Source organism: Ranitomeya imitator, chromosome 5 (assembly GCF_032444005.1).
Source record: "Ranitomeya imitator isolate aRanImi1 chromosome 5, aRanImi1.pri, whole genome shotgun sequence".
Lineage (NCBI taxonomy): Eukaryota > Metazoa > Chordata > Amphibia > Anura > Dendrobatidae > Ranitomeya > Ranitomeya imitator.
The window spans coordinates 688,228,670-688,252,544 of NC_091286.1; the positions used below are offsets into that span (position 1 = coordinate 688,228,670).

The 23,875-nt window shown below is 41.6% G+C and overlaps 1 protein-coding gene across 1 annotated transcript in view; it reads left to right on the forward strand.

The window, feature by feature from the left end:
* Window positions 1-23,499, forward strand: part of LOC138638817 (angiopoietin-related protein 7-like) — a 44,857-nt gene extending 21,358 nt beyond the window's left edge. The window contains exons 3-5 of the mRNA XM_069728433.1: window positions 15,478-15,694; window positions 17,107-17,302; window positions 22,971-23,499. Of these exons, the coding sequence (XP_069584534.1) occupies window positions 15,478-15,694; window positions 17,107-17,302; window positions 22,971-23,114 (557 nt within the window). The 3' untranslated portion in view covers window positions 23,115-23,499. The remainder of the gene's footprint in view (window positions 1-15,477; window positions 15,695-17,106; window positions 17,303-22,970) is intronic.
* Window positions 23,500-23,875: the final 376 nt, after the last annotated feature.

Consider the following 23,875-nt stretch of genomic DNA (forward strand, 5'->3'; position numbering starts at 1 on the left):
GAAGAACTTAGCTATGCAGAGCAGCAGGCCACAGGAATGATCCAGAGAAACACAAGTCCAACACTGGAACATTGACAGGAAGCCAGGATCAAAGCATTAGGTGGAGTTAAGTAGAGAAGCACCTAATCACCAGATCACCTGAGGGAGGAAACTCAGAAGCCGCAGTACCACTTCCCTCCACCAACAGAAGCTCACAGAGAGAATCAGCCGAAGTACCACTTGTGACCACAGGAGGGAGCTCTGCCACAGAATTCACAACAGCTCCCATCCTGCGCCCGTTCTGTCATGTGCTGCTGCCATCCTGCGCCCGTTCTGTCATGTGCTGCTCCCATCCTGCGCCCGTTCTGTCATGTGCTGCTGCCATCCTGCACCCGTTCTGTCATGTGCTGCTCCCATCCTGCGCCCGTTCTGTCATGTGCTGCTGCCATCCTGCGCCCGTTCTGTCATGTGCTGCTGCCATCCTGCGCCCGTTCTGTCATGTGCTGCTGCCATCCTGCGCCCGTTCTGTCATGTGCTGCTGCCATCCTGCGCCCGTTCTGTCATGTGCTGCTGCCATCCTGCCCCCATTCTGTCATGTGCTGCTCCCATCCTGCGCCACCATTGTATTATATGCCCCCCATAAGACGCTCCAGTGTGTATGCCCCCGTATGCTGCTGCCATATAAAAAAAAAAAAATACCATACTCACCTATCGTCCGGCTCCACTGCAGGTGTGTCTTCAAGAAAATGGCGTCGGAAAGCGCGGACTGCGCAGGCGCCGATTCCGGCAGCAGGAATCGGCGCCTACGCAGTCCGCGCTTTCCGACGCCATTTTCTTGAAGACACACCTGCAGTGGAGCCGGAGTGTGTCTTCAAGAAAATGGCGCCGGAAAGCGCGGACTGCGCAGGCGCCGATTCCGGCAGCAGGAATCGGCGCCTGCGCAGTCCGCGCTTTTCGGCGCCATTTTCTTGAAGACACACTCCGGCTCCTCTGCCTGTGACTGGTAAGTCAGAGGGCGGCGCCGGCGCGCATTAAGCGCGTCATCGCGCCCTCTGAACTGTCACAGCAGAGGAGCCGGGAGACAGAGCCGCACGCAGCGCCGGAACGGGGAAAGGTGAATATACTTACCCTCCTCGCGGTCCCTGACTCTCCGGTGGAGATCGCGGTATGCGTTCAGTGCTTACGCATACCGCGATCTCCTGGGAGCGTCACTCTGTGGGGGCCAGACTGCGCCGGCGCTTGCGCCTGCGCAGTCTATAAAGGCTTCGGACAGAGTGACGCTCCCAGCGTTATATTATAGATTTCATACCACTGCTGCATATGCCTGTACATTGAGGTCGTCCCTGAGTGAGTCTCACCGTTGCTGCTGCACTGGTGGCTACTGCCTTGTTTTTATTCTATTTATGTTTATTTAATAATATTTATATATTTCTTGTTATTTCTGGTCTTTTTGTGAAGGTTTTGTATCACCACTGAGTAGAAGGGCGGCCATATTACTATATATATTACTATATCACCACTGAGGAGAAGGGCGGCCATATTACTATATATATTACTATATCACCACTGAGTAGGAGGGCGGCCATATTACTATATATATTACTATATCACCACTGAGGAGAAGGGAGGCCATATTACTATATATATTACTATATCGGGCGGCCATATTACTATATATATTACTGTATCATCACTGAGGAGAAGGGTGGCCATATTACTATATATATTACTATATCACCACTGAGTAGAAGGGCGGCCATATTACTATATATATTACTATATCACCACTGAGTAGAAGGGCGGCCATATTACTATATATATTACTATATCACCACTGAGGAGAAGGGTGGCCATATTACTATATATATTACTATATCACCACTGAGTAGAAGGGCGGCCATATTACTATATATATTACTATATCACCACTGAGTAGAAGGGCGGCCATATTACTATATATATTACTATATCACCACTGAGGAGAAGGGTGGCCATATTACTATATATATTACTATATCACCACTGAGTAGAAGGGCGGCCATATTACTATATATATTACTATATCACCACTGAGTAGAAGGGCGGCCATATTACTATATATATTACTATATCACCACTGAGGAGAAGGGCGGCCATATTACTATATATATTACTATATCTCACTGAGGAGATGGACAGCCATATTACTATATATATCACCACTGAGGAGAAGGGCGGCCATATTACTATATATATTACTATATCACCACTGAGGAGAAGGGTGGCCATATTACTATATATATTACTATATCACCACTGAGGAGAAGGGAGGCCATATTACTATATATATTACTATATCTTACTGAGGAGAAGGGCGGCCATATTACTATATATATCACCACTGAGGAGAAGGGCGGCCATATTACTATATATATTACTATATCTCACTGAGGAGAAGGGCGGCCATATTACTATATATATTACTATATCACCACTGAGGAGAAGGGTGGCCATATTACCATATACAGTGGGGCAAAAAAGTATTTAGTCAGTCAGCAATAGTGCAAGTTCCACCACTTAAAAAGATGAGAGGCGTCTGTAATTTACATCATAGGTAGACCTCAACTATGGGAGACAAACTGAGAAAAAAAATCCAGAAAATCACATTGTCTGTTTTTTTTAACATTTTATTTGCATATTATGGTGGAAAATAAGTATTTGGTCAGAAACAAACAATCAAGATTTCTGGCTCTCACAGACCTGTAACTTCTTCTTTAAGAGTCTCCTCTTTTCTCCACTCATTACCTGTAGTAATGGCTCCTGTTTAAACTTGTTATCAGTATAAAAAGACACCTGTGCACACCCTCAAACAGTCTGACTCCAAACTCCAGTATGGTGAAGACCAAAGAGCTGTCAAAGGACACCAGAAACAAAATTGTAGCCCTGCACCAGGCTGGGAAGACTGAATCTGCAATAGCCAACCAGCTTGGAGTGAAGAAATCAACAGTGGGAGCAATAATTAGAAAATGGAAGACATACAAGACCACTGATAATCTCCCTCGAGCTGGGGCTCCACGCAAAATCCCACCCCGTGGGGTCAGAATGATCACAAGAACGGTGAGCAAAAATCCCAGAACCACGCGTGGGGACCTAGTGAATGAACTGCAGAGAGCTGGGACCAATGTAACAAGGCCTACCATAAGTAACACACTATGCCACCATGGACTCAGATCCTGCAGTGCCAGACGTGTCCCACTGCTTAAGCCAGTACATGTCCGGGCCCGTCTGAAGTTTGCTAGAGAGCATTTGGATGATCCAGAGGAGTTTTGGGAGAATGTCCTATGGTCTGATGAAACCAAACTGGAACTGTTTGGTAGAAACACAACTTGTCGTGTTTGGAGGAAAAAGAATACTGAGTTGCATCCATCAAACACCATACCTACTGTAAAGCATGGTCGTGGAAACATCATGCTTTGGGGCTGTTTCTCTGCAAAGGGGCCAGGACGACTGATCCGGGTACATGAAAGAATGAATGGGGCCATGTATCGTGAGATTTTGAGTGCAAACCTCCTTCCATCAGCAAGGGCATTGAAGATGAAACGTGGCTGGGTCTTTCAACATGACAATGATCCAAAGCACACCGCCAGGGCAACGAAGGAGTGGCTTCGTAAGAAGCATTTCAAGGTCCTGGAGTGGCCTAGTCAGTCTCCAGATCTCAACCCTATAGAAAACCTTTGGAGGGAGTTGAAAGTCCGTGTTGCCAAGCGAAAAGCCAAAAACATCACTGCTCTAGAGGAGATCTGCATGGAGGAATGGGCCAACATACCAACAACAGTGTGTGGCAACCTTGTGAAGACTTACAGAAAATGTTTGACCTCTGTCATTGCCAACAAAGGATATATTATAAAGTATTGAGATGAAATTTTGTTTCTGGCCAAATACTTATTTTCCACCATAATATGCAAATAAAATGTTAAAAAAACAGACAATGTGATTTTCTGGATTTTTTTTTCTCAGTTTGTCTCCCATAGTTGAGGTCTACCTATGATGTAAATTACAGACGCCTCTCATCTTTTTAAGTGGTGGAACTTGCACTATTGCTGACTGACTAAATACTTTTTTGCCCCACTGTATATTACTATATCACCACTGAGGAGAAGGGCGGCCATATTACTATACATATTACTATATCACCACTGAGGAGAAAGGCAGCCATATTACTATATATATTACTATATCACGCTGAGGAGAAGGGCAGCCATATTACTATATATATTACTATATCACCACTGAGAAGAAGGGCGTCCATATCACTATATATATTACTATATCACCACTGAGGAGAAGGGCGTCCATATTACTATATATTACTATATCACCACTGAGGAGAAGGGCGGCCATATTACTATACATATTACTGTATCACCACTGAGGAGAAGGGCAGCCATATTACTATATATATTACTATAACACCACTGAGGAGCAGGGAGGCCATATTACTATATATATTACTATATCACCACTGAGGAGAAGGGAGGCCATATTACAATATATATTACTATATCACCACTGAGGAGAAGGGCGGCCATATTACTATATATTACTATATCACCACTGAGGAGAAGGGTGACCATATTACTATATATATTACTATATCACCACTGAGGAGAAGGGCGGCCATATCACTATATATATTACTATATCACCACTGAGGAGAAGGGCGTCCATATTACTATATATTACTATATCACCACTGAGGAGAAGGGCGGTCATATTACTATACATATTACTATATCACCACTGAGGAGAAGGGCAGCCATATTACTATATATATTACTATATCACCACTGAGGAGCAGGGAGGCCATATTACTATATATATTACTATATCACCACTGAGGAGAAGGGAGGCCATATTACTATATATATTACTATATCACCACTGAGGAGAAGGGAGGCCATATTACTATATATATTACTATATCGGGCGGCCATATTACTATATATATTACTGTATCATCACTGAGGAGAAGGGTGGCCATATTACTATATATATATTACTATATCACCACTGAGGAGAAGGGCGGCCATATTACTATATATATTACTATATCACGCTGAGGAGAAGGGCGGCCATATTACTATATATATTACTATATCGGGCGGCCATATTACTATATATATTACTGTATCATCACTGAGGAGAAGGGCGGCCATATTACTATATATATATTACTATATCACCACTGAGGAGAAGGGCGGCCATATTACTATATATATTACTATATCACCACTGAGGAGAAGGGCGGCCATATTACTATATATATTACTATATCACGCTGAGGAGAAAGGCGGCCATATTACTATATATATTACTATATCGGGCGGCCATATTACTATATATATTACTGTATCATCACTGAGGAGAAGGGCGGCCATATTACTATATATATATTACTATATCACCACTGAGGAGAAGGGGCGGCCATATTACTATATATATTACTATATCACCACTGAGGAGAAGGGCGGCCATATTACTATATATATTACTATATCACCACTGAGGAGAAGAGAGGCCATATTACTCTATATATTACTATATCATCACTGAGGAGAAGGGCGGCCATATTACTTTATATATTACTATATCACCACTGAGGAGAAGGGTGACCATATTACTATATATTACTATATCACCACTGAGGACAAGGGTGACCATATTACTATATATATTACTATCTCACTGAGGAGAAGGGTGGCCATATTACTATATATATTACTATATCATCACTGAGGAGAAGGGCGGCCATATTACTATATATATTACTATATCACCACTGAGGAGAAGGGCGGCCATATTACTATATATGACTATATCACCACTGAGGAGAAGGGCGGCCATATTACTATATATTACTATATCACCACTGAGGAGAAGGGTGACCATATTACTATAGATATTAATATATCATCACTGAGGGGAAGGGCGGCCATATTACTAAATATTACTATATCACCACTGAGGAGAAGGGCGGCCATATTACTATATATTACTATATCACCACTGAGGAGAAGGGTGACCATATTACTATATATATTACTATATCACGCTGAGGAGAAGGGCGGCCATATTACTATATATATTACTATATCACCACTGAGGAGAAGGGTGACCATATTACTATATATATTACTATATCACCACTGAGGAGAAGGGCGGCCATATTACTATATATATTACTATATCACCACTGAGGAGAAGGGTGACCATATTACTATATATATATTACTATATCACCACTGAGGAGAAGGGTGACCATATTACTATATATTACTATATCACGCTGAGGAGAAGGGCGGCCATATTACTATAGATATCTCTATATTACCACTCAGGAGAAGGGCGGCCATATTACTATATATATTACTATATCATCACTGAGGAGAAGGGCGGCCATATTACTATATATATTACTATATCACCACTGAGGAGAAGGGCAGCCATATTACTATATATTACTATATCACCACTGAGGAGAAGGGTGACCATATTACTTTATATATTGCTATATCACCACTGCGGAGAAGGGCGGCCATATTACTATATATATATTACTATATCACCACTGAGGAGAAGGGCGGCCATATTACTATAGATATTACTATATCATCACTGAGGAGAAGGGCGGCCATATTACTATATATATTACTAGAGATTCAAGATTCAAAGAAGCTTTATTGGCAGGACCAAATACACATCAGTTTTGCCAAAGCAAGTGTATAGAGGCAATAGGGATAGGGACTGAGGGGATGTTGGGTAGGAGCTGTGGGGGGAGGTGGATGGGGCAGATCCAGGGTGGGGGCTATAGTCCATGGCATAGGGGAGATGGATGGGGCAGATCCAGGGTGGGGGCTATAGTCCATGGCATAGGGGAGGTGGATGGGGCAGGTCCAGGTTGGGGGCTATAGTCCATGGCATCATAGTTCTCTTTCTCGTAGTCTATGACATTCACTCACATACCGCGCTGCTATCTCCACCGCTCTCTCTTCTTCTCCCAGCAAGATATAGGTTTTCTCTTCCTCCTTCATGGTGATGAAGTCTGGGAAGAGATGTGAGAGTCTCCTGAAGTGAGTGTCCCTCACTGCTGAGTATTTGGAGCAGTGTAGCAGGAAGTGGGTTTCGTCCTCTATGGCCTCCTGATCACAGTGTTGGCACAGTCTTTCCTCCCTGGGCTTGTAGCTCTGCCTGTGTCGGCCACATTCGATGGCCAGACTGTGGGCACTGAGTCTATATCGGCTCAGGATCTGGCGGTCTCTGGGGTCCGGGAGTTTCTCCAGATAGGGGGCCAGTCTGTAGTCTCTCTGTAGGCTCCGGTACATGGTCAGTTTCTGTGAGCTGATGATATCATTCTTCCAGTCACTGACATACCTCTCCTGGCCTTCATCTGCCATCTTCCTAATTCCGGCTTTTGTCAGGTTGTTGTGATTGGTGTTCTGCTCCGGTTGGGTTTGGCTGGGCTGTTCCGGGGGTTCTGGTTTTTCTGTTTCACCTTCATGTATCAGGGCTTTATGGTGATGGGAGCTTGGATTGCTCCTATGCAGGTGAGCCCGGAATGACAGCGCCCTCTTTAGAACTGTTAGGTGTAGAGGGAATCTGCCCAGCTCGGCCCGACAAGCACTGTTGGAGGTGCTCCGATGGACCTGGAGAAGGTGCTTGCAGAATTCCAGGTGGAATATTTCTGTTGGACTGGAGTCCCACTTTGACCAGTCTGGGTAGGTGTGAGGACCCCAGACTTCGCTGCCATACAGGAGGATTGGGGCGATGATGGAGTCGAAGATTTTTAGCCAGACCCTCACTGGTGGCTTCAGATGGTAGAGTGTCCTTCGGATGGCATAGAAGGTTTTGCAGGCCTTGTCTTTCAGGGTCTCTATGGCTTGTTTGAAGTTCCCTGACCGGTGAATCTCTAGGCCCAGGTAGGTATATTTGTCCGTTCCTGTGAGGTCGCAGTTGTTGAGGATAAATGATGGGTGTTGGTCTGATCTTCTCTTTCTCCTCTGGAACACCATGGTGTTGGTTTTCTTTAGGTTGACCGGTAGGGCCCAGGTGGAGCTGAATTTCTCTAGGATTTTCAGGTTGTCCTGGAGGCCTTTCTCGGTTGGTGACAGCAGCAGCAGGTCATCTGCATACAGCAGGAATTTCACCTGGGCGTCGTGGAGGGTGAGACCTGGTGCTGAGGAGGATTCCAGGGCGGTAGCCAGCTCGTTGATGTAGATGTTGAAGAGCGTTGGGCTTAGGCTGCAGCCTTGTCTTACTCCGCGGCTCTGCTGGAAAAAAGCCGTTCTTGTGCCGCTCACACTCACGCTGCAGCTGTTCTCGGTGTAGGAGCTTTTGATGACATCGTAGGTCTTTCCTCCTATTCCACTCTCCAGCAGTTTCAGGAATAAGCCCGGGTGCCACACTGAATCAAAAGCCTTTTTAAAGTCCACAAAGCAGGCGTATATCTTCCCATTCTTTGTATTGTAGACGTGTCTCTGAATGAGGCTGTGCAGAGTATAGATGTGGTCAGTGGTGCGGTGGTTCGGCATGAACCCTGCTTGGCTCTTGTTGAGGACGTTGTGCTCGGTGAGGAAGGTGAGGATCCTCTTGTTCAGGATACTGTTGAACAGTTTTCCCAGGTTGCTGCTGACGCATATGCCTCTGTAGTTAGCTGGGTGATATTACTATATCACCACTGAGGAGAAGGGCAGCCATATTACTATATATTACTATATCACCACTGAGGAGAAGGGAGACCATATTACTATATATATTACTATATCACCACTGAGGAGAAGGGCGGCCATATTACTATATATATTACTATATCACCACTGAGGAGAAGGACGGCCATATTACTATATATATTACTATATCACCACTGAGGAGAAGGACGGCCATATTTCTATATATATTACTATTTCACCACTGAGGAGAAGGGCGGCCATATTACTATATATATTACTATATCACCACTGAGGAGAAGGGCGGCCATATTACTATAGATATTACTATATCACACCTAAGGAGAAGGGCGGCCATATTACTATATATATTACTATATCACACCTGAGGAGAAGGGTGACCATATTACTATATATATTACTATATCACACCTGAGGAGAAGGGTGACCATATTACTATATATATTACTATATCATCACTGAGGAGAAGGACGGCCATATTACTATATATATTACTATATCACCACTGAGGAGAAGGACGGCCATATTTCTATATATATTACTATTTCACCACTGAGGAGAAGGGCGGCCATATTACTATATATATTACTATATCACACCTGAGGAAAAGGGCGGCCATATTACTATATATATTACTATATCACCACTGAGGAGAAGGATGGCCATATTACTATATATATTACTATATCACCACTGAGGAGAAGGACGGCCATATTTCTATATATATTACTATATCACACCTGAGGAGAAGGGCGGCCATATTACTATATATATTACTATATCACCACTGAGGAGAAGGACGGCCATATTACTATATATATTACTATATCACCACTGAGGAGAAGGACGGCCATATTTCTATATATATTACTATTTCACCACTGAGGAGAAGGGCGGCCATATTACTATATATATTACTATATCACACCTGAGGAGAAGGGCGGCCATATTACTATATATATTACTATATCACCACTGAGGAGAAGGACGGCCATATTACTATATATATTACTATATCACCACTGAGGAGAAGGACGGCCATATTTCTATATATATTACTATTTCACCACTGAGGAGAAGGGCGGCCATATTACTATATATATTACTATATCACACCTGAGGAAAAGGGCGGCCATATTACTATATATATTACTATATCACCACTGAGGAGAAGGGCGGCCATATTACTATAGATATTACTATATCACACCTAAGGAGAAGGGCGGCCATATTACTATATATATTACTATATCACACCTGAGGAGAAGGGTGACCATATTACTATATATATTACTATATCACACCTGAGGAGAAGGGTGACCATATTACTATATATATTACTATATCATCACTGAGGAGAAGAGAGGCCATATTACTATATATATTACTATATCACCACTGAGGAGAAGGGCGGCCATATTACTATATATATTACTATATCACCACTGAGGAGAAGGACGGCCATATTACTATATATATTACTATATCACCACTGAGGAGAAGGACGGCCATATTTCTATATATATTACTATTTCACCACTGAGGAGAAGGGCGGCCATATTACTATATATATTACTATATCGCACCTGAGGAGAAGGGTGACCATATTACTATATATATTACTATATCACACCTGAGGAGAAGGGTGACCATATTACTATATATATTACTATATCATCACTGAGGAGAAGAGAGGCCATATCACTATATATATTACTATATCACCACTGAGGAGAAGGGCGGCCATATTACTATATATATTACTATATCACCACTGAGGAGAAGGACGGCCATATTACTATATATATTACTATATCACCACTGAGGAGAAGGACGGCCATATTTCTATATATATTACTATTTCACCACTGAGGAGAAGGGCGGCCATATTACTATATATATTACTATATCGCACCTGAGGAGAAGGGTGACCATATTACTATATATATTACTATATCACACCTGAGGAGAAGGGTAACCATATTACTATATATATTACTATATCATCACTGAGGAGAAGAGAGGTCATATTACTATATATATTACTATATCACACTGAGGAGAAGGGCGGCCATATTACTATATATATTACTATATCACCACTGAGGAGAAGGGCGGCCATATTACTATATATATTACTATATCACACTGAGGAAAAGGGCGGCCATATTACTATATATTTATTACTGTATCATCACTGAGGAGAGGAGCGGCCATCTAATATATAATTGCCTAGAATACTACTTCCTGCAATTTGTGCCAACTTCCGTGGCTTTGTCCGGAGCTAATGTCCGGAGCTAATGTCCGGAGCTAATGTCCGGAGCTAATGTCCGGAGCTAATGTCCAGAGATAAGTGACGTCAACAGTGTCCAGTGTCTGATTGGTTGCCGCCTGCTGCGAGCGACCAATCAGAAACGTGCCGTACTGTGACACACTCCGCCCGCCATTTTGGTGTGATTTTTGAATTTTTACCTCACAGCAAGTTTCTACTGCGTGGAGGCGGGCCCAGTGACGTTGCTCTTCAAGCTCCTGCCGAATTTCGTCAAAAAAATGATAATACCATTTACCAAAACTATATATATTTAGTTGTGAAGTGGTTCAGTGACATTTTCACACCAATTTTGAACTTTTGTTTGGTGTTTTCTCCATATACTGCCTATTATTCACTGACTGTTATACTGAGAGACTGCCGTTTATTAACCTCTTCTTTGCCACATTGGGTATATTGCTCTATTATTTGCCACATAAGGACATTGTCCATTATTGCCCAGCAATTTCTCTGCAATATAAACTGCCTATTTATTAATATCTGCATTCCTGCAAAGAACTATTGCCTATTATTAACTGGCTATTTTCCTACTACCTGACACTGCCTCTTATTAACCTGTTGTTTGCCACCACCACGCTTAAAGCTGTTTAGCTTAGCCAACATGAGCTCTAATAGTAAGGATACTAATGACACAGAGCCCAAAGCTGCTGATGGCGCACGTAAGATTAGGTCTGATAGAAAGTATACTAATAATGCAGAGCAAAAAGACGCCGATGCCGCACGTAAGCGCAAACAGCGTGCTAACAAGAGTACAGAGGATAGATGCAAGCGCATGGACACTGTTAAGTATACTAATGACAGAGAGTCCAAAGCTTATGATGGCGCACGTAAGATCAGGTCTGATATAAAGTATGGTAATGATGCAGAGCGAAAAGCCGCCGATGCCGGACGTAAGCGCAAACAGCGTGTTAACAAGAGTACAGAGGATAGATGCAAGTGCCTGGATACTGTTAAGTATACTAATGACACAGAGCCCAAAGCTGCTGATGGCGCACGTAAGATCAGGTCTGATATAAAGTATGGTAATGATGCAGAGCGAAAAGCCGTCGATGCCGCACGTAAGCGCAAACAGCGTGTTAACAAGAGTACAGAGGATAAATGCAAGCGCCTGGATACTGTTAAGTATACTAATGACACAGAGTCCAAAGCTGCTGATGGCGCACGTAAGATCAGGTCTGATAATAAGTATACCAATGACGCTGAGCGAAAAGCCGCCGATGCCGCACGTAAGCACAAACAGCGTGCTAACGAGACTACAGAGGACAGACATAAGCGCCTGGACACTGTTAATGCTGCTTGCAATAAACGCATTACTAATGAGTCTTTTGAGGACAAAACTAATCGATTAAGTAATAAAGCTGCTGCTGCACGCTCTCAACGTTGCAAACATAATATTTCCACGTCCTCAGTCATAGATTCTGCCCACAATACAGCTTCTTTGTCTCCATTCATGGAATGTGTGCAGCTTGAAGCTCCTTTAACCGTTGGTAAATCTGCACGTAAGCGCAAACACTGTCCTACTTACACTCCAAATGATAAACGCCGTCGCCTGCACACTGTTAAGTCTGCTTATAAGACATGCTTCACACCTGACTCTTCTAAGGCAACAAACAAACCATTACCAAATGCAGCTGGTGCACGCCGTGAATGGCGCAAAAAAAACCGCTTGCACCTCCATATTAATAAACTCTGACCACGATACACCTTCCAACTCCTCAGTGATCGTCTGATGTCTTTCATCCCTCCCCTCATAAGCATGTTCATGGATCCTGTGTAACTGTACCTTAAATAACAAGAATTGTCAAGAGCTGGTGAGTGCAGCCATTTTTTGTTCTTTCTTACTATTATTTATTAATTGTATTATTCTTACATTTGAATAAATAAAGTATATATGGATTCTAGACTCCCGATTCTTTAGAATCGGGCTGCCATCTAGTATTACTATATTACTATATCACCACTGAGGAGAAGGGCGGCCATATTACTATATATTACTATATCATCACTGAGGAGAAGGGCGACCATATTACTATATATTTATTACTGTATCATCACTGAGGAGAGGAGCGGCCATATTACTATATTACTATATCACCACTGAGGAGAAGGGCGGCCATATTACTATATATTACTATATCATCACTGAGGAGAAGGGCGACCATATTTCTATATATATTACTATATCACACTGAGGAGAAGGGTGGCCATATTACTATATATTACTATATCATCACTGAGGAGAAGGGCGACCATATTTCTATATATATTACTATATCACCACTGAGGAGAAGGGCGGCCATATTACTATATATATTACTACATCACACTGAGGAGAAGGGCGGCCATATTACTATATATATTACTACTAGATTGTGGCCCGATTCTATCGCATCGGGTATTCTAGAATATGCATGTCCCTGTAGTATATGGACAATGATAATTCCAGAATTCGCGGCAGACTGTGCCCGTCGCTGATTGGTCGAGGCACCCTTTATGACATCATCGTCGCCATGGCAACCATTATGACATCATCGTCGCTGTGCCCGTTGCTGATTGGTCGAGGCCTGGCGACCTCGACCAATCAGAGATGCGGGATGTCTACGTCCTTTATGACATCATCGTCGCTGTGCTCGTCGCTGATTGGTCGAGTATACCATATTACTATATATATTACTATATCACCACTGAGGAGAAGGGCAGCCATATTACTATATATATTACTATATCACACCTGAGGAGAAGGACGGCCATATTACTATATATATTACTATATCACACTGAGGAGAAGGACGGCCATATTACTATATATTACTATATCACCACTGCGGAGAAGGGCGGCCATATTACTATATATGTATTACTGTATCATCACTGAGGAGAAGAGCGGCCATATTACTATATATATTACTATATCACGCTGAGGAGAAGGGTGGCCATATTACTATATATATTACTATATCACGCTGAGGAGAAGGGCGGCCATATTTCTATATATATTACTATATCACCACTGAGGAGAAGGGCGGCCATATTACTATATATATTACTATATCACCACTGCGGAGAAGGGCGGCCATATTACTATATATGTATTACTGTATCATCACTGAGGAGAAGAGCGGCCATATTACTATATATATTACTATATCACGCTGAGGAGAAGGGCGGCCATATTACTATATATATTACTATATCACGCTGAGGAGAAGGGCGGCCATATTACTATATATATTACTATATCACCACTGAGGAGAAGGGCGGCCATATTACTATATATTACTATATCACGCTGAGGAGAAGGACGGCCATATTACTATATATATTACTATATCACACTGAGGAGAAGGGCGGCCATATTACTATATATATTACTATATCACACCTGAGGAGAAGGGCGGCCATATTACTATATATTACTATATCACCACTGAGGAGAAGGGCGGCCATATTACTATATATATTACTATATCACACCTGAGGAGAAGGACGGCCATATTACTATATATATTACTATATCACGCTGAGGAGAAGGGTGGCCATATTACTATATATATTACTATATCACGCTGAGGAGAAGGGTGGCCATATTACTATATATATTACTATATCACACTGAGGAGAAGGGCGGCCATATTACTATATATATTACTATATCACGCTGAGGAGAAGGGTGGCCATATTACTATATATATTACTATATCACACTGAGGAGAAGGGCGGCCATATTACTATATGTATTACTATATCACGCTGAGGAGAGGAGTCGCCATATTATGATATTGTCGCTGTGATTTTGTGTGAAATATTAGAAATGTATATTGTACATTCCGCTGTTTCTTCCTATTTTCACCGTAACAGAAGGAAATCTGTGCTTCACGGAATATTTTGGGTTTTTTTAATCCGTCGTTTGTTGATAGAGATATTGTTTGTTTTACTTTATGCTAATATTTATGATATTTTCCAATGGGACGTGGCCACAAAGAAATAAAATAGTAAAATAAAGAATTTGGCACTCAACTTAGTATGTCATTGCAAAAGGATTTTGTATTATTTTTGCAGTCCTTTGCAGACTGAAAATAATAATAAAAAAAATAATAAAATAATAAAAAATCATTTTGCAATGACATACTAAGTTGAGTGCCAAGTTCTTTATTTTACCGCACATTGGTTTTGGTAGCCTACTTGAGCACCTCACGGTAGTGCCAGACTATACTTCACACAAAAAAAAAAAAAATAGACAAAATAGTCCTGTTTACGTGGTGTTAGTGTAATACCTCATTTGGCCTGCGGGGGCAGTGTAGGCAAATTATCAACCAAATTCCCGCACAGAGTACAGTTTATCACTCAGGCTTTCATTAATGGGAGATTTTTTCATCAGCTCCACAGTAGTAACGCTCGCCCTATAGGCATATACCGTTTCTACGTTTTCTTCCTCTTCTCTGTAAGGAGGGGGGTGGACGGTGATTCAGAGACGTCGAAATGGGTCGATGAATTTCACCCGCACCTGGAAAGAATATAGAGAAGGATTTGGTGACCTGAACAATGAATTCTGGCTTGGAAACGAAAATATCCACAAAATCACCAGCAAGGGGGAATATGTCCTGAGGATTGAGCTGGAGGACTGGGATGGAGAGCAGAAGTCTGCAGACTACAGAGAGTTCAGGTAACAGGCGGAGAAATGTAAGTATGTGATCGTACAGTAGGGGGCGCCGGTGGTCCTTCAGTAACGTCAAAGCTTCAGGAACCCAATCAGTATTCTTTTTATATTATAAGGACATGAATAATAGGTAGATAAATGGAAAAATCGATCGTTGTGAGATGGATGATAGAAAGATGATAGATAGATATAGATAGATAATAAATAAATAGATAACTAATAGATAGATAGATAGATAATAGATAATAGATAGATAATAGATAATAGATAGATAGATAGATAATAGATGATAGATAGATAATAATAATAATAATAATCTTTATTTTTATATAGCGCTAACATATTCCGCAGCGCTTTACAGGTTGCACACATTATCATCGCTGTCCCCATTGGGGCTCACAGTCTAAATTCCCTATCAGTATGTCTTTGGAATGTGGGAGGAAACCGGAGTACCCGGAGGAAACCCACGCAAACACGGAGAGAACATACAAACTCTTTGCAGATAGATAGATAGATAGATAATAGATAGATAATAGATAGATGATAGATAGATAATATATAGATAGATAATATATAGATAATAGATACATAGATGATAGATAATAGATAGATAATTAATAGATACATAGATGATAGATAAGAGATAGATAATTAATAGATAGATAGATAGATGATAGATAATAGATAGATAATAGATAATAGATAGATAATAGATAAATAATAGATAATAGATGATAGATAATAGATAAATAATGGATAATAGATAAATAATAGATAATAGATGATAATACATAGATAATAGATAGATAACAGATAACAGATAGATAATAGATAGATGATAGATAGATAACAGATAACAGATAATAGATAGATAATATATAATAGATAGATAATAGATAGATAATAAATAAATAGATAATAGATGATAGATAAATAATAGATAATAGATAGATAATAGATAATAGATAAATAATAGATAATAGATGATAATACATAGATAATAGATAGATAACAGATAACAGATAGATAATAGATAGATAATAAATAGATAATAGATGATAGATAGATAGATAGATGATAGATAATAGATAAATAATACATAATAGATAGATAATAGAGAAATAATAGATAATAGATGATAATGTGTGCAAAACTGTAAAGCGCTGCGGAATATGTTAGCGCTATATAAAAATAAAGATTTATTATTATTATAATAGATGATAATACATAGATAATAGATAACAGATAGATAATAGATAGATGATAGATAGATAACAGATAACAGATAATAGATAAATAATAGATAATAGATAATAATACATAGATAATAGATAGATAACAGATAATAGATAGATAATAGTTAGATGTAATTACACTATGTACATACACACGATTACTGTTTCTTATTTTTCTTGCAGCATAGACAATGAAGCCAACCATTACCGGCTCCACGTGGCCGGGTTCAGTGGAACAGCTGAGGACTCATTTGCTTGGTACCACAATAAGAGAAGCTTCAGCACTCCGGGGTCTGGGAACCTCTGTGCAGACATCTCTCATGGGGGCTGGTGGTACTATCAGTGCTTCTACTCCAACCTCAATGGTGTTTACCATCCGGTAAGTGGCCATTTATCGCCATAACTATATGGAGTTACTGGGCTTCGGACCACATCAGAGTCAGCTAATGAGTATAAATGTCTCTCTTTGGAGGACCAAATATGTCTAGGCATTAAATGTGCAATACTTTATCCCACCTGTGGTGGCGCTGCAGGGAAATTGAACACTCGCTTGAAAGGTTGTCTGCGTAATGCAGGACAGGATGGGATGTGCCATAGAAAAATTAAAATCCATAAGACATCTCCAGGAAAGGGACATGCCCCCCCCCCCTTCTCACATTGAACATATAGAAAGTGAAAAAAGCTCATTAAAACTTAGTAAGAGCAAGCAATTGAAGCTCCTTTTGAAGCCAGGACTCCCTGCCATGTCCAGGTAATTAAAAAGGAAATTAATTTGTTTACCCAAGAGAACTGCCCACCTAGCCAGAGGCTTCCTTCATGAAAGGATGTATTGTAAACAACCCGGCAGTGGGCTGTCCATTTTCTCAATCGAAGTGCTTCACTCCGCTAATCTCTGAGCCATTTCCGTGACCAGAATTAGTAGTTTTCTTTAGTTATTTATTTTTATTTTCTGTAATTGTATGTAATGTATTGTTTGTTTCCATTTTGTATCATCTGGTACATTTTTTATAAACACTGCCAAACTTTCTCGATTAAATGTAATATTTAATAGCTCTGTTCCTCTTGTTCTGTAAACCGCACTTGTGAAACCACACGCTCCTGTAACAGGTGTCCAATCAGCCTGTATAAGCGATTGGTGGTTGCAGCTAGTAGTTTCTATGTGTTATAGTGGAGCAGGTAGTGACTGTATGGGATATATACTATACATATATTCCATGCGTTGGAATCCGAGGTGTGTGTACCATACATTCACTGTTAGTTCCCCCCCGGCTCTGTATTAACAGTTAACAGTGGGTGGATCTCAGTGACCCTCTCCCCCTGGTTGTGTATGCTTGACAGGATGGGTTCTCAAACGTGAGAGATGTTTTTTATATTCACTGTCCAACATTTCATTGGTGGCAGATGTTAGATAAAAAGGGAGGATAGAACATGCTGAAATTCAACATGCCCAATCTTTTTTCCTCATTTCAAAAAACTCTGCCTCTATCAAGAATACATGTATCTCGACCAAGTTCAGCATGTATGTGTATGGGGGGTGGTTCTGGGGAAAGGGGCTGAGCGGATAAGTGTTAGCCATATGAGTGTACCCAAAGATTTAAATAGTTATTAAGGTTGAAGGAAGACTATAAGTCCATCTAGTTCAACCCATAGCCTAACCTAACATGCCCTAACATGTTGATCCAGAGGAAGGCAAAAAAAACCCATGTGGCAAAGAGTAAGCTCCACATTGGGGAAAAAAATTCCTTCCCGACTCCACATACGGCAATCAGACTAGTTCCCTGGATCAACGCCCTATCAAGGAATCTAGTGTATATACCCTGTAACATTATACTTTTCCAGAAAGGCATCCAGTCCCCTCTTAAATTTAAGTAATGAATCACTCATTACAACATCATACGGCAGAGAGTTCCATAGTCTCACTGCTCTTACAGTAAAGAATCCGCGTCTGTTATTATGCTTAAACCTTCTTTCCTCCAGACGTAGAGGATGCCCCCTTGTCCCTGTTTCAGGTCTATGATTAAAAAGATCATCAGAAAGGTCTTTGTACTGTCCCCTCATATATTTATACATTAAAATAAGATCACCCCTTAGTCTTCGTTTTTCCAAACTAAATAGCCCCAAGTGTAACAACCTATCTTGGTATTGCAGACCCCCCAGTCCTCTAATAACCTTGGTCGCTCTTCTCTGCACCCGTTTTAGTTCAGCTATGTCTTTCTTATACACCGGAGACCAGAACTGTGCACAGTATTCTAAGTGTAGTCGAACTAGTGACTTGTATAGAGGTAAAATTATGTTCTCCTCATGAGCATCTATGCCTCTTTTAATGCATCCCATTATTTTATTTGCCTTTGTAGCAGCTGCCTGACACTGGCCACTGAATATGAGTTTGTCATCCACCCATACACCCAGGTCTTTTTCATTGACGGTTTTGCCCAGAGTTTTAGAATTAAGCACATAATTATACATCTTATTACTTCTACCCAAGTGCATGACCTTACATTTATCCCCATTAAAGCTCATTTGCCATTTATCAGCCCAAGCTTCTAGTTTACATAAATCATCCTGTAATATAAAATTGTCCTCCTCTGTATTGATTACCCTGCCGAGTTTAGTGTCATCTGCAAATATTGAAATTCTACTCTGAATGCCCCCTACAAGGTCATTAATAAATATGTTAAAAAGAAGAGGGCCCAATACTGACCCCTGTGTTACCCCACTGCTAACCGCTACCCAGTCCGAGTGTGCTCCATTAATAACCACCCTTTGTTTCCTATCCCTGAGCCAGCTCTCAACCCACTTGCACATATTTTCCCCTATCCCCATTATTCTCATTTTATGTATCATCCTTTTGTGTGGCACCGTATCAAAAGCTTTTGAAAAGTCCATATACACTACATCCACTGGGTTCCCTTGGTCCAGTCCGGAACTTACCTCTTCATAGAAACTGATCAAATTAGTCTGACATGAACGGTCCCTAGTAAACCCGTGCTGATACTGGGTCATGAGGTTATTCCTCTTCAGATACTCCAGTATAGCGTCCCTTAGAATGCCCTCCAGGATTTTACCCACAGTAGAGGTTAAGCTTACTGGCCTATAATTTCCGAGTTCAGTTTTTGTCCCCTTTTTGAATATTGGCACCACATTTGCTATATGCCAGTCCTGTGGCACAGACCCTGTTATTATGGAGTCTCTAAAGATTAAAAATAATGGTCTATCAATGACTGTACTTAATTCCTGCAGTACTCGGGGGTGTATCCCATCCGGGCCCGGAGATTTGTCAATTTTAGTGATTTTTAGACGCCTCTGCACTTCCTGCTGGGTTAAGCAGGTGACATTTAATGGGGAATTTTTATCACTAGTCATTTTGTCTGCCATGGGATTTTCTTGTGTAAATACTGATGAAAAAATATTGGCTTTTTCCTCATCCTCATCCACCATTTCACCCAGACTATTTTTAAGGGGGCCAACACTATCATTTTTTAGTTTCTTACTATTTATGTAGTTAAAGAATATTTTGGGATTATTTTTACTCTCTCTGGCAATGAGTCTCTCTGTCTCAATCTTTGCTGCCTTGATTTGCTTTTTACAGAATTTATTTAATTTTCTGTATTTATTTAATGCCTCCTCACTACCTACTTCCTTTAATTCTCTAAATGCTTTCTTTTTGTCACTTATTGCGCCCCTTACAGCTCTATTTAGCCATATTGGTTTCCTCCTATTTCTAGTATGTTTATTCCCATACGGTATATACTGTGCACAGGTCCTATCCAGGATGCTAATAAACGTCTCCCATTTTCTTTGTGTATTTTTGTGTCTCAGGATATCGTCCCAGTTAATTGCACCAAGATCCTCACTCATCCGTTGGAAATTTGCCCTCCTGAAGTTTAGTGTCCTTGTAACCCCTCTACTACACATCTTTTTAAAGGATACATGAAAACTTATTATTTTGTGATCGCTATTTCCCAAGTGACCCCCAACTCTTACATTTGCTAAGCGGTCTGGCCTGTTGGTTAATATTAGGTCTAGCAGTGCCCCCCTTCTTGTTGGGTCCTGAACCAGTTGTGAAAGGTAATTGTCTCTCATAGTTGTCAAAAACCGATTACCTTTGCTGGAACTGCAGGTTTCTGTTCCCCAATCTATTTCAGGGTAGTTGAAGTCCCCCATAATAATGACTTCTCCTTGAGTCGCAGCTTCATCTATTTGCTTTATGAGGATATTCTCCATTGCTTCCATTATTTTTGGAGATTTATAACAAACCCCTATCAGTAATTTATTATTTTTTCCCCCTCCCCTTATCTCCACCCACAGGGATTCTACATTTTCATTAAATTCACCTATATTATCACGCAGGATGGGTTTTAAGGACAATTTTACATATAGACACACCCCACCCCCTCGCTTATCTGTACGGTCATTTCTGAACAGACTATAACCCTGCAAGTTAACAGCCCAGTCGTGGCTCTCATCCAGCCACGTTTCAGAAATCCCCACCATGTCATAATTATGCTCCAACAACATTAGTTCTAATTCGTCTATTTTGTTGGCGAGGCTTCTGGCATTAGTATACATGCACTTGATGTTCCTCTCTGTACCTCTATTCTTTCTTAAATTATTAACTGTTCTAACCCCACCCCCCATGCCACCGCCACCCCCAACTTCCTTATTTGTGCCCAGGTCTCTGTCTGCACTATCTTCCCCTCCTATAAATTGAATACCCTCCCCCCCAATCCCTAGTTTAAGCACTCCTCCAACCTTCTAGCCATTTTCTCCCCCAGCACAGCTGCACCATCCCCATTGAGGTGCAGTCCATCCCTAGCGTAGAGCCTGTAGCCAACTGAGAAGTCGGCCCAGTTCTGCAGGAACCCAAACCCCTCCTTCCTACACCAATTCTTGAGCCACTTATTAACCTCCCTAATCTCCCGTTGCCTCTCTGGCGTGGCACGTGGTACAGGCAGTATTTCGGAGAATACCACGTTGGAGGTCCTTGCTCTCAGCTTGCAGCCTAATTCCCTGAAATCATCTTTAAGGACCTTCCACCTACCTCTAACTTTGTCATTTGTGCCAATGTGCACCATGACCGCTGGGTCCTCACCAGCCCCTCCCAGTAATCTGTCCACCCGATCAGCGATGTGTCGGACTCGAGCCCCAGGTAGGCAGCACACCATTCGACGATCCGTCTTTGTGACAGATTGCCCTATCTGTTCCCCTAATAATTGAGTCTCCCACTACCAGCACCTGTCTGGCCAGCCCTGCTCTCCTATTTCCCTCCTTACTGGAGCAGTCACTCCTCCGGCTTTCAGAGGACATGCCTGGCTGCAGCAGTGCTACCCCTGTACTGGCACCCCCTCATCTGCCAACAGATCAGGACTAGCCTCCCTGGCACTCTTCCCTCTACCCCGCTTCCTAACTGTCACCCAGCTTGCTACTTCACCGTCCTGCAGCTCCATCCCACCATCCCCCGCCTCATCTGTCCCATTGAGCGTCTGCTCCGTGAGCAGAAGACTCCTCTCCATATTGTCAATGGATCTCAGTGTTGCCAGCTGCACATTTAGAGTCAGAATCTGGGTTTCCAAATGCACAACGTGCTCACACCTCGCACAGCAGTGTGCACCCTCGATCGGCTGCTCAAGGACTGCATACATGTGGCAAGATGTGCACTGGATGGCATTAACAAGAGTGGAGCACATTTCCTAATGGGGATTGCACCAGACAGAACAGTTAAATAATAAAAAAATAAATACAAAGTATTAATACAAAACAGACAGCAATTCAGTAATTCCTCCCTTGGAAACTCCCTGACTCCAAAGTCACTGAATCACAAGTCACACTTACCGCCGTCCACACTTACGCTCTTGCCACACTCAGCTCGTTCACACTCGTTATGCTGAAGATTTATAGATTTTTTTTTCCTTTCTCTAGTTCCCTTAACAGCAATCCACCTTGCTGTTCAAATGCACTTCCAAAAAAAGGTCGTTCACACATAACATTTTATTTTCATGTTTGTTTTTTTGTATAAAATCGAAATGAAATTGTTTGTCCTGTATTAGGGAGGAAAATACGTCAAAAGTCGTGAGATGATGGGACCAGACGGCGTTGTGTGGTACAGCTGGAAGAACACTGACTACTACTCGCTAAAGAAAGTCTCCATGATGATCCGGCCGAGATCGTTTCGCCTCAGGACATCACCGTGAAACTTCAGCAAGTCTCTTGTCGTTCTGCTTTGTGGATTCTACAAGTTTTGGATTTGTTTTTGGAAACTTTTGACTTTTGTGATGTTTTTCTCATGCGCGAGGGGTTTTTGTAAAAACTGGTTACTACCTTTAGCATTGGTTCCCCTGATGAAGCCGGCACAGTGGTGAAACTTGTGGATCCCACACGGTGTTCCAGGAAAGGAACTTTTCATCCGTGGCTAATGAGCGTTCTTTTATCCACACGGGTTCTGAGCTATAGGATAAATATCCATAATTATCTCTATCCCTTTCGTTTTGAATTTTTTACGATACAGGGGTTTTCTGAATAAAAGTTTCTGCAACCTATAAATTGTGCTTGATTAAAATAATAAAGAGTTATTACTCACCCTTCGCTGTTCTGGTTTCACCTCTCTGCAGTTGCTCCAATCTTTGTTGACAAGCTGCTGTGGTGGCGTCAGAAATACAGTGCGTGTGACCACTGCAGCCAATCTCCGAGCTCAGCATGCACTCATGCATGTATTTTAGTTGTGACATCACCGCTGCAGCCAATCACTTAGGTCAGCATGTGCTCATGCGTGTGTTTTAGTTGTGACATCGCAATGTTGCATTTTTCAGAATTTCGTAACAATCACCGGACGCTGTAAACTTTAACAACTTGTGATGTGATACTCTAGGGTGAGTCAACAAACAATTCCAGGCACTATTTCACACAATGCTGAAGTCATAGAAAAATCTCATGGCATCAGGCACAGTTGTACGAG